The sequence below is a fragment of the Rhipicephalus microplus genome, chromosome 4, assembly GCF_043290135.1.
Source record: "Rhipicephalus microplus isolate Deutch F79 chromosome 4, USDA_Rmic, whole genome shotgun sequence".
NCBI lineage: Eukaryota > Metazoa > Arthropoda > Arachnida > Ixodida > Ixodidae > Rhipicephalus > Rhipicephalus microplus.
Window position 1 is genome coordinate 217,150,555 of NC_134703.1, and position 12,937 is coordinate 217,163,491.

At 46.6% G+C, this 12,937-nt stretch overlaps 1 protein-coding gene across 11 annotated transcripts in view; it reads left to right on the top strand.

The window, feature by feature from the left end:
• The window catches only part of Fas2 (neural cell adhesion molecule fasciclin 2), a 335,700-nt gene that overhangs the window by 193,687 nt on the left and 129,076 nt on the right, over nucleotides 1-12,937 (top strand). For all 11 annotated transcript variants that reach the window (XM_037423629.2, XM_037423630.2, XM_075893992.1 and 8 more), the window contains exon 11: nucleotides 5,863-6,125. In XM_037423629.2, coding sequence (XP_037279526.1) covers nucleotides 5,863-6,125 — 263 coding nt within the window. The remainder of the gene's footprint in view (nucleotides 1-5,862; nucleotides 6,126-12,937) is intronic.

The following is a 12,937-nucleotide window of genomic DNA, read 5'->3' on the forward strand; positions in this document are numbered from 1 at the left end:
CTTAACCTCGCGCTAGTACGTCCGCTAATTAGTTTTGGTGTTATTCTCGTCGAGGAGGTGCTTGAGCAGGTCTTGCTATTGCGCATCTGGCCGTCTACCGAGTTGTACACCTCATCCCACTGCTGCTTGGCGAGCGTGCGGCAGTGCTCCTCGATTGTCTTGTTAAAGTCCGAGATTTTCTTGCGCAACCTAAGATTGAGGCGCTGGCCTTTCCAGCGGATGAGAAGTGACAGCTTGGCCTCGAGCAGGTGGGCAAGGTGGCTGTCCATTTCTACCGGAAGGTCAGTACTAATCTTCTTGGTGGTACTTCTGGCGTCCTCTCTGACCTGGCTTATCTACTGCTCGACGCTCGGCGTGGTTGCAGAAATTGGACGGTCGTTGTGGACTTCGCAAACTGGTCTCACTCTGTCCAAGAAAACTCTCGTGCCGTCTTGCTGACGACTGAGAACTGCGTCAGCAGAATGTAATGGTTGCTACCCAAGTCAATGTTTGAGTTGGCTCACTGTACATTGGGGAGATTCTTGACGAAGGCCAAGTTGGGAACGGAATCTCTGCAGGATGAAGTGCCCAACCGAGTGGGAAAGGTCTTGTTGGTGATTAGAGTCAGGTCCATATCAGTTGTGTTCTGCCACAGTTCCGCGCCCTTGCTAGTGTTGTACGGGTAGCCCCAAGTGTGGTGCGGGGCATTAAAGTTGCCCGCCACAACCGGGGGGGTGTTGGGACCCGCTAGGTTGATGGCGTCTTTATCAGGGCCATGAAGCGCTGTCGCCGGTCCTTAGGGTACTGGCGGCATAAATGCAAACGCATGACTAGTCAGCCTCCGAAAATCAGCTATTGTCACAGTGGTCTTGAAGAGTTTCCATCGGCGCCTGATCTGACATGCCCTCTGTAGTAACGACACCGTTGCCCGCATAAAAAAAAAGCAAGAAGAGCGTCGCCGAGGGCCACTCTATGCGTGCACAGTGAAACCATGTACGCACGCACAACATCGAAAACGAAGAGCAAACAACACGGATACAACGGTAAGCTACTTGGTAAACCGCCCTCCATATCCAGTGCGACCCCACATATGTGACGCTAACTCAAAGCGGGAGGTGTGCAGCAGTGGTGACTCTGCCAATCCAAAAGTATTCTTTTTTGTTGTTGTTGTTTGGAGGGGGAAGGCACATCTGCACATTTGTCCACGGCTGCAAAAACGGCGGCTCGTGGGGAGAAGGCCCGCCTGCCCGCCTTGGACATACCTGTTCACAATAACGAGCACTTGCTCTCACCTGTAAGTTGCCGGGACTACGAGTGCGCCGCCGATTCGCACTTCGTCGGCAGCGGTGCAACTGCGGAAGATGTATGCCCGTGTCAAAATGACTAAATCTAGGCCAAAATTCTTAGATTGTCCCTGGCAAAAATTTGTTATATCGAGGCTATCTCCCACTGTTACTTTGTTACATAGAGATCAAAAATACATGTACTTCTATAGAGTAACAACAGCAAATAGAAAAACTTCGCTATATCGAGGAATTCGTTATATGGAGGTAGGTTATAGGCAGGTATAACTGGATATGGCGAATCGTGCATGCCCCACAACATGATATCGTAAAAAGCAATAGTAGCCCAGAGGAATATGACATCATACCAGTAACAACAGGGAAGTAATGAAAGCCCTAAAGGAAATGCAAAGCTACTGCTGAAGATGACAACAGACCTGTTGAAAGATGAAGGAGAGATCGTGTTGCAAAAACTGGCCACCTTGCATACCAAGTGTCTATTGACAGGAAAGGTACCAAGAATGTCAACATCATCCTAATCCTAGTATTAATCGGAGTCCACTGTTTAAAGAAAACCGTGCGCCACACAAGATTACATTGGATCAATGAAACATACTTCTTGTTTTGTTAGCAGCAATGGTGGGAAACCTGCGCTAATTGGAAATTATTGCACCATTTTTCTCCAAAAGGGTCTTTTTTGACTAATTTGCACCATTGCTGCGCCACAAGTTGGTTTTGGAACCAAAAGTGATGTTGACAGCACGAATCGTGAGCGGATATTACGCGGTCGATATCTTGTACGCTTGCGCTGTTGCAAAAAGCACGGAATCGGCCGATGAATTATTCAGGCTTCCGTGCGATCGGGACAGTCCCTTTTCTGACAACCATTTGCAAAGAACGAAGGCGATGTGGTGACCACTGAAAAGCACTCCAGTATGACTTACTGCTGACAAAAAGCCTACATGTGTGGTGTGACACCGTTTGCCTACTGTGACTACCTGAAAGCTCTGAGGGGCCGATCAATGCCGCCTCAATTGTTGTGCGGCACCATGTTCAGCATGCATTGCTTTGCAGAAACGAAAGCAGTTCGCTGTTGTGGAGTTCGGCGTTCTGGATCGGGGGCACCGAGACAGCGAGCGCAGCACATGTTCTAATGAAGGGATAGTTGAAACGAGTCTTCATTTGCTGCAAGGCCTGCTGGAGCATCGCTTGCAGAAAGTTCGCATTATCGCTTTAACGCAATAGGCTTATTGCCGCATTTGTACACAGTCTGAAGCGGAGTGGGCGCAAGCTGCTTGGCATGGTGTGTACGCCAAATAGGCGAAGCACTGCGCGCAACTAGCCAGTAAACTATCGGCTCCCCGTGAACATTCTGCGTCTCAAAAGAACTGTCAGTTTTCGTTAGGTAGCAGATCGCAGTACACATTTATCGCAGAGAGCCGATTATGTCCGTTTTGTCACTATGTCAGTCGCTGCTTTGGCTTCGTATCCCGGACTCCACAGAAGTTTTGAAATGCTCCTTGATGTCGCCACCGCATGTCATTGGATAATCGCGCGAGAACGCCAGTTTTTTCTGAACATAGTCAAAAAGAAAAAAAATGACTTCGTGGTGGGCACTTAAGGCAGTATTTGCTGGGGCACTGTATTTATTTATTCTTTCTTTAGCAATGATGGTGCACGGAAAGAAATGCAAATTGGCGTGCTCACGGGGGGGGGGGGGGGGGGAGAGTACAAAGCCAATCCCATACATTGACATAATAGGGAGGGGGGCATAAAGTCAGCCCCATACAGTGACATCATAGGAGCGGGTGCTGCGATGAACCCCTTTCACCCCCCTGCCTTGAAGGGGAATACTGCGCACGTGTATGCACTTGGTTTATGTGCACTACGTTTAGTGCAGTGTTAGCTGCATTCCTGGCAAGTTTTTGAAGATGATAGTCTTTCTTGGGGACCTTCGACGTAAAAACTTTGGTCTGTCTGTCTGTCAGTCTGTACATTTATCTGTTTGGATCGTTACCGCGAACCGGACACTTTAAACACCACCAGCCGGTACCCCGAACGGCCAACCCCATCCGCTGCGCCCACCAATGTTGCTCAAGGATTAGCGTTCATACGTATGCGATTGTCAATTGAAAAGCAATAATTGCGCATATATGAGGCATCATAACAACACATATATATTCTGCATGTTTGTCTTTTACTAGAAAAGGCATACATAAGTAATTCTGAGGACCGTGGCGCTTGTCATGCTGCGCTGACCATGCAACGCTTGCTCGAAGAAGCGAGCGTTTCCAACGCTTTGCTAAGACGACACTGTGGTGGCACCTACCCGTCGCCTTGAGCTCTACACCTTATCACCTCTGAGACTGGTGCGCACGCCCGTCTCAGGGCCATGCGCTTTGTTTTCTATAAACTGCCAGATGGCGCTCATGTCTCACGTGTGACGTGACTTGATGCGCTCGTTCGCCCCCTCTGCACGCTCGAGGCACTCTAACGCAGCGCCTCCGGAACACCTATCACCGGTTTTCTTGCGCAGAACATCTAAAAAATGTTTTGTTCACTCTCTCCACACGCAAGACTATGGTCTTTCGACGACATTTGCAGATTACATGCAGATGTGGGGCCAATTTTTTACATGTATATAAGTATTAACGAGGTCTTACTGTAACGAGCTTTGGATGTGTTTGTGCGTACATGTGCTTGCTGCTATGAACTTCAAGCTGCAGCTAGCTTGTTGCTGCAATATCTTTCACTGTCTGATGTCACCGCTTCTGTACATAATCCTACTTTTGTTTATTTTTGTGCTTATTTTGTGGGCTTGCTACTTGTGTATAAATGATTATGTAATCTGAGGGAACAATAAAATAGATTAAGGCTAAATTTTCTGTCTCTGTGTGCGTCATGGAAAGCTTGTATGTGTGCTCCAAACACAGAGGTAGCTATTTTACAAGCAGAGTTTACCTGCTCCAGTGGCTGCTCCAAATACAGCAAGGCATTCCCACCACTGCAAGAGTCTTCGCAGAAAAACAGTGCTTTGCGATAAGTGGCGAGACACTGGAAGTTTTAAAGAGATATGTCTCCCTAGGACAGATAGTAACCGTGGTGCCGATCATGAGAGTGAAGTAACTGAAAAAATAAGGATAGGTAGGGGCGCATTTGGCAAGCATTCTCAAATCATGAATGGTAATCTACCACTAACCCTCAAGAGGAAAGTATAGAACAGCAGCATCTTGCCAGTGGTTATCTGCGAAGCAGAAACCTAGAGGCTTACAAAGAGGGTCCAGCTTGAATTGAGAGCGACTCAGCGAGCGATGCAAAGGAAAATGATAAGAGTAACCTTAAGAGACAAGAAGAGGGCTCAGTGGGTTGGGTAACAAATAACGGTTGAAGGGCCTCTTTTCGAGCATGGTCAGAAAACGCTGCCGATTGGTAGTAGAGGCTCCCAACAACACGCGAACGAAATGATTTAGCGCAGCACACGGCCTGGAGTTCACAATAAATTAGCAAGGTCAGCTAAATATTGCTTTCTCTTCTCTCGACAAATCACCGAAGATGCTTAAGAGTATCTCGTAAAAAGCCCATCTATCAGCCATTGGCTAGTTTAAACAAGGCGCGATCGGTCGTTACCGAGATGGTTGCGGGAGGCCGCAACTTGTTCACGCGTGCACTCGATCACATTGGAAAAGCTGCACATTTGCAAAAAAGAAAAAGCAGAAAATTATGCTCAAGGTCACGAGGCGCGCGTGATGTTTTTCATTGCCCCTTGCCATCCCTCTCTGTTTTACTTTGAGCGCTTTCGTCAGACTGTGAGAAGAGAGAAGGCAATTGCAGCATGCGACAAATCTTTATAACTCCGCTCGATTTGGACGAATTCTTAACATTTTTGCGGCGCTGAATTCCTGAGGTAATAAACTCATCCAGTGAATGCATTCCATGGTTACTTGAAAAAGTGTTTCAAAGCCCCTTTAAGAATATTATAATTGAAATGAATAACGATGACACGAGGTTGCAGGTTAAGAACATGACGTTTACTCCGTCAGGGTTGGCTCCCCATTCCTTACTTCGTTATTTTCTTCCTTTACCTCTGTTGCGCCTCCCCCCAAGCCCGTGCATCTCTTCTTTATTTTCAAAAGAAGGAGAAACGAACATGGGTCAGGCATGTAGCGTGTAGGCAGGATAACCGCTGGTCATTAAGGGTAGTCGACAGAATTCCAGAGAAGGCGTGATAGGGAGACAGAAAATTTGATGGACAGATGAAATTGCAGGTAGAAAGCACAGTACTATGCAGGCAAACTTCGCACTAAAATATAAAAGGACACCTCGGAAAAGGAACACTAAACACATAAAGTGCATCTATGTGGTGTCTATTTTAGCGCAATTTTTCCTGCATAGAATGAAGCAACTAGCCCATCAGGACATCAGAAAGTGCAGGACTGGGTAGATTGGCTGAACATGGAGAGAGGTCTTTGTCCTGCAGTGGGTGAGTAATGATTGCTTTATATGGGAGCATAACCTGCTGGCTCCGTGTGGAAAGTATAAAACCCTGGGCTGTTTGGTGAATGAATGCCAAACTGGAACTTGTGCATGTTGCGTGTTTCAGTGGACCGAGCGGACACAGTGACTGTGGATGGGCTGGAACCAAAGCACAAATACTGGTTCCGCTTTGCGGCCCACAGTGCAGTTGGCACGGGCCCCTACTCTGAGAGCCTGTCTCGAGAGACGCCGCCAGAGATGGCACCCGGCCCGCCAATTGTACTGAGGAGCAACGAGAACAGCATGTACCCCAACAAGTACGAGATCCGGTGGGCCATGCCACGTGACAATGGCCGCCCCGTTCGTCATTTCCGCGTCACCTACTTCAAGGTACATCCTCTGAAACGGTCTTTTCAAGTTTTGTTAAGGCTACAGCACCATCAAATAATTCGTACCACAAGATTATCGACCCACCGGGTAGCAAGGCCACTATGGACAATGACTATTTACTCGTGTAGGGAACTCACTCACATAATGAACCCAACCACTCACATAATGAACCCATGCCCCACCTTGGTCCTTGGAAAAAAAAAAAAAAAATTATTGCATCTGTTCATTTTATTTCGGTCTAATAGCCTGTGCTGTTGAAGAGTCAAACAACGTTGATCACACCATCATATTGCATTACGTTGACATTAAGGAATACCCTGGTCCCGACAGCATTTCGAATGACTTTTTATATAGATGTGCTCAATGGGTCGCAAAGTATCTTACTATAATTTTTCAATCTTCAATCAACCAGGCCTCATTTCCTTTAGCCTCGAAACAAACTAAAATAATTCCAGTTCACAAAAATGAAACATTTCAGAAGTGGGTATCTATCTTCCGAATCCATCTTCCGAGTACCTGCTTCAAACTGCTTGAGCATGGAATGTGCAAGCATCTCTCTAATTATTTAGACAATCACAATTTCTTATCACCAGTGTAAGACTGTTTTTGTAGGGGTTTATCTACAGTGAAGCAGCTTGTCGATACAGTTCACGATCTTGTGCAAGCAATTAATCGCCGGCAACAGATTGATCTAATACAGTCGACTCCTCTTAAGGGGGAGCACGAGTCTTGGAGACCGAAAAGACGCGAAAAAATTATTTTTTTGGAAATATTTTTTTTTTGGATTGTGCAGTGACGGATGCATAATTTGGCAAATTTTCACACGTCTTGGATTGATATTTTAGCGGCAGTAGCGTTTATAAACATGCGTGTGATGAAGATGTTTCTCGGTGGCCGCGCAAAAAAGGGCGTTTTTCCGAAACGCGCAGCTGCCCTTTTACGTCTCTGTTTGCGGCCATCTTGGCCGCGTTCAAAAGAGCCGCATTTTGTTTTCACTTTTCGCGCCACTGCTACTGCATACGTCTAGTGGCCACTCAGAAAAATCCAGCAAAAAGTTAGACCTGATGCGCGGTCCTAGTGCACGTGACAGCGCGCACGCCATTGGCGCATTCATGCAGTCGTCTGCTTGGGCTGCGGCTGTGCGCATCGAACAACGCGGCTGCAACGTGCAACCATGCCGAAGTCTACGCTGAAGTTGGCTACAAAGTACCAATTCGGTGGACGTACAAAGAAACGGAAGGTGTACAACTTTCAAACAAAGCGTCGACTATCTTCAGAAGATGTCGACTCTCCTCCCGTGCCGAGTGGCCACAAAGAAGCTGCCGACAACACGGAGTGCGGGTTAGGCCTAGCGTGTCAAAGCGGCCCTGACAGCAACAATGTTCGTTGGACGTTTCGACGCGACACCATTACCGTAATTACTCGAATCTAACGCGCAACTTTTTTCTGGTTAAGCGAGCTCATAAATCGCATGCGTGTTAGAATCGAGTACGAACAAAAAAATTACGGTCAATCTATTGCCATCGGCAAATCCAAAATGGCCGCCCCCTACGTGCGTCGGCATGTCGCGTCGGCCATTTCTGCCTATGTGTTTCCCATGTGCCGCACTTCGTACGTGTGCTGAGGAGTTCGTCATCTAGTAGTGCATTAGAATCGACGGCGTGGAAGGGCCGACTCCCAAAACTCGATTGCACCACGATGCCGCTTTTAAAAGAAAAGTCATCGCGTGTGCAGAAACGGACGGAAATCGGGCCGCATCGCAGTCGTTCGAAGTTCCCGAAACGTGCGTGCGGGACCGGCGGAAACAAAAGCAGAAGATTGTCGACAGCAAAACTTCACGCAAAGGCTTCTGTGGACCACAGCAGGGTCGGTTTCCGCAAATTAAAGAGCTGCTTGGCGAGTATGTGCTTGAGCAGCGAGCCGCACAGCGGCTCGTGACGACAGAACTGCTCCAAGTGCGGGCTATGCAATGAGCCTTAGAAAAAGGTCTAATGCGGAGCCAGTTTAAAGCGAGCAGGTGCTGGCTTAGTAACTTTATGAAAAGGAAAGGCTTTTTCCTCCGAAGGGGAACATGCATATGCGAAAAGTTTTGCGGAGGAGTACGATGAAAAGCTTCACAGTTTCCAGAGGTTCGTCCTAAACTTGCGGCGCAACAACGGCTACCTGCTAGGGCAAATCGGGAATGCCGATCAGACGCCTCTTTACTTCGACATGCCTGGCACCACAACCGTCGAGAAGAAGGGCGTGAAGCAAGTTCGCGTGCTGACATCGGTCCACGGTAAAACTACAGTGACGGCAATGCTCTGTTAGACGTCAGATGGGCACAAGCTTCGCCCATACCTATTTAAATGGAAGACGCTCCCGTAAGAGTCGTTTTTTCGAGTGGTGTGATCGTGCGGGCCAGCGAGAGGAATGGGTGCGCGTTGCAATTGATGTCTTACGTTTTTTTTTTTTTTTTTTTCGCGGTGGAAATCGGGTGCGCGTTACAATCGAGGGCGCGGTAGAATCGAGTAAATACGGTATATTGAAGCCAGCTGAATTATTGATGAATAAAAAGAATGCCGAAGAAAAACTACAGAACTTTGCATGAACGCCAGCTACCAAGCGAAAATCAGATCTGCTCGCTTGTGCAAACGACACTGCCACCACAGATGACGCTGCGGCTGGCTCACAAGTGATGGATACGCGCTTCGCTTTGGTGAGCCTCGACGCTCTAAACGCTATGCAGTCGAACGTGAAGTGCAAAAGGTGCCGCGACGATATTTGAGTTTGCCTAGGTGAGCGAGAATACGGCCTAGCCATAAAGATTGTTACGTCGTGCGAGATTTGCCGTGATATTGTGCCCGTGTGGAGTTCGCCGGGCGTGAACGATGGAAAATTGTGCAACCCCTTCGTTGTGAACATTCTTGCCGCGCGTGCTATGAAAAGCACTGGCAATCAGCAAACTGCCTTGAACGACATTTTCGTGACAATGAAGGTGTCTTCCCGCGGCATGCATACCAAAACATGGCAGGCACATCTGAAGTCGAAGATGACACCCGCCACCACTGCAGCTGCTGATAAATGCATATCAGAAAGTGCGCTCGCTGTTTGTAATCTTTATAGCGAACTGAAGCTCGGTGACCCAGGAAACATTGCCGTTTCCTACGATGGTTCATGGATGATGCGCGGACACTCATCCCATATCTGTGTTAGCGCTGTTACAGAACTTTTCACGGGTTAAGTGCTTGACTATGTGGTTATAAGTAATTTTTGCGCAGCGTGTGAACTGGGACCGAAAGAAGGCGATCCAGATTACCAGTTGTGGAAAGCGTCATATATGCCAAAAAAACTCCAGCAAAAAGTCTGGTGAACATGGAAGTGGAATATGGATTGATGCTTTTTCAGAGATCACTGGAAAAACACCATCTCAGGTACACCACAATACTTTCAGACGGTGACAGCCGCACTTTTCTTGCACTGCAGGAAGCCGAAGTGTATGGCTATATACCAATCAACAAGGAAGACTGTGTCAACCACGTTGAAAAGAGAATGGGCCTTGCATTGCAAAACCTCATTGCTAAGCAAAAGGGGGCTGGAACTGAGAGCCTTGGTGGCCGGGGAAAACTGACTGGCGACCTGATTACCAAGCTCACTTCCTACTATGGCTGGGCATTCAAGAGCAATAAAGGTGACGTAAAGGCCATGCAAAGAGCTGCCATGGCAACCTATCGCCATGTCACCTCTAATGACGAACTTTCTGACCACAGTTTGTCCCCAAAAGGCAGATTTTTGGTGCCGCCAAAATGCAGCCACAGCAAAAGGCAAGCCCATCCCCAAGCATCGCTACAACTTGCCACCTCATGTCTGCAAGGCCCTTTTGCCCATCTACGAACGCTTGTCCGATGAGAGGCTTCTTGAATGGTGCCAGCGGTGGAAAACGTAGAACAGCAACCAGAGCCTCCATTCCATTGTTTGGGCACACTCAGCGAAAGAGAGCCATGCGTCACTGTTTTCTGTCCAAGCTGTTGTGGCTGAAGCTGTGTTGAAATTTAGTGCTGGAAATGAAGCAGCCTCAGCAGCAATCCTGTAGGAGCTGCTTGTCAATCCTGGACTCTCAGCAAAAAAATTCATGGCAGAAAAAGACCGCCACAGATTGACCGCACCTGCTCGCAAGTGTGCCTCTGCGAAAAACACGCAGCGGACATTGAAAAAACGTCATTTAGGTGACGCAAAACAGAAAGACTATATGCCTGGTGCATACTGAGAAAGTTGAATTTGAAAATCATTGTAAATGAACAGCTTTTGCGTGCTACTGTCTGCTCAAAATCGACCTGTTTTGTTTTTGCATGATTTCTCAGGATTCAAATTTTGCTGCAGTTGCAAACTTGTTCAAAAGATATTTCTTTCTCCAGAGCAGCTAGGACTGTCATTTTTGTTGTGACATGTAGCTGTATCCTTTGTTTACACAATGGTAGGAGTGAATTTTTTATTGAGATCTTCAAAAATTTTATTGCTTATCCGAAATCGAAGCATAAAGTGGGTGTGTCTGCAACACTGAAATGCAAAGTGTGACAAACCTTGTTAAAATTTTTAATGAAAAAAAAAGCGCTCCTATCATTGTGTGGCTTATGTTCATTAGTATACAGGAATATGCCAATAGTAGCTCTGCAATAAAATTTATTGTGTCATTATACTGGCAAACAATAAGTAATTAATTTTAGGATATCTCACAAACTAATTGGTTTAGAGGAAAAGAAACTACATTTTTGAAAGCGGCATCAAAAACTCAATCACACTGCGGATTTTCTTTTTAAACACATGAAAATATCTGGCGCTTCCTCTCAAGTACAGTGTGTTCCCACTTAAACGGAACTCGAAAGGGATCCATAAAACTGTTCAATTTATCAGAAGTTTCATTTAAGCAAAGTGCACTTTTTAGTGAACCAAGGCCTTTATTCAAATTGCACAAACCTCACCTTACTCATGAGGATGAGCATGAAAAAAAAAAAGAAGTGAAGAGTGGTTTGTTTGGCAAGCTTGAGATGTTTTTTCGCAAGCTACGCACCCATGCCTGATAAACTAGCTAGAAATTCTGGACAAGCCTATGCTCAAAATAGCGCTGCAAAAGTTCAACAGCCTCTTCAGCTGATCGATCTGGTATCTGCACTGGCGTATCATCAGCGATCTGCACTGGCAGTATCATCACATTCGTCGCTGAAAGGTTGATCCTCATCTTACACTTCTGCAATCATTTCCTCGACAGTCTCTTGACGACAGGTACGAACATTTTCATCAATTGGTTCGTAGTCCTGCAGCGTGAAAGGGGCAGAAGGCACGACCTGACTGAATACTCTCTCATTGTCTGCATCAGCAGGGCTTTCTTCTTCATCAGGTACTGCTTTCTCGTGCTTAAAAGCCAGCATGGTGAAAGCATCTGTGTATTGTTGCCTTCAACGAGCAAGATAGCGCAATGAGCGTGCATAGCCACATTGCGGCGGCGCCCCCTCTAATCTCCCACATGTACTTTGCCCCTTACGGCCTTTGCAATGATGGCTATTGTTGCCTGCTGCCGTAGCACTGTGGCGGTGCTATTAGCTTACCATTGTTAGACGCGTTGACGGATGCACTCCAGCTGGTTGCATGCCAGCAATATCTTTGTAACCTTAGCTGCCGGACACAATTTATTTGTTAGTTTAAGCTTGATGTTCATTTTGTGTGCCAGTAGTCAACATGATAGTATGATATGATGGGGATTGAATGGTTTAGAGCCTCTTCTGGAAAACGTAAGCTAGCAGCAGATGACGCTCACAGAGATGAACTTAACGCTCACAATTATTGAGCCCACGTGGTTACTTCCCCATATGGCTATTCAAGCACGTGCACGTGAAGTTATGAAGTAACAATTTTGTGAGGCTGCAACAAAACTTGGGCATTTACAGATACAAACGTTATTTCTTATCGATACAAATCCAAATTACGCACTATCTCACAAGTTCTTCTGAATAACTGTCTTTTACTGCCATAGGCTTCAATCTGGTGACAGAGAAAAACCGCCTTTTTCTGACCTGTCTGTGAATTGGCCACAATCTTCTTGATAGCGGCATAGTGTTTGTCGTTGCTATTCGCTTATCTCCTTGTACAGCGAGCTGTCTTGGGAGCCGCTTGCACTCTGAGGGTTGATAGGCAACCTGAGCATGAAGCTTTTTGACCTTGACGAGATTAGCGACAAGATCGGTTAGCATTGTTACTGTTGGTTTGTGTTGAAGCACAATTTAGCATGTCTCTTACTTCCTCCAGTGCACCAAAGTTTTCCTGGCCAGGTAGCCGTGACTCTACTTTTCCCTTTAAAAGATTTCTAGGAGCGTAAGAGTGACGACATGCTGGGTACTGAACAAGGGTGTTTATGCAGGCTAGTTGGTACTTCATTGCAATAATTGAGTGTAGCACCGCGTACAGAATTGTAAGAAGTAGTGGTATCACGTGGTTTCTTTGCTTTATATGTGCACTGAATGCAAAAAAACTAAGCTTAGTTGCGAGTGCGCCTGTTTCCTGTCAACTACTTCTTACAATTTTGTACGCGGCACTACACCCAATTATTTCACGCTGGGTTTTTACACGCTCGCTTCATAGCTGGCCCCATGTACAACGGATATAGTTAGAAAACGGTTGGCACAGCTTCAGCAAGCAATTTCTGTATTCGGCATTCGGGAACATAATCACTTTTGTTGAAGTGTTTGCTACACACCGCAGTTGACGCGGACTTGTCGTTGATGACGAAATTTTCAGGCTAAATGTTTTTTACCACTTGGAACACAGTTCCGCATCGCTTT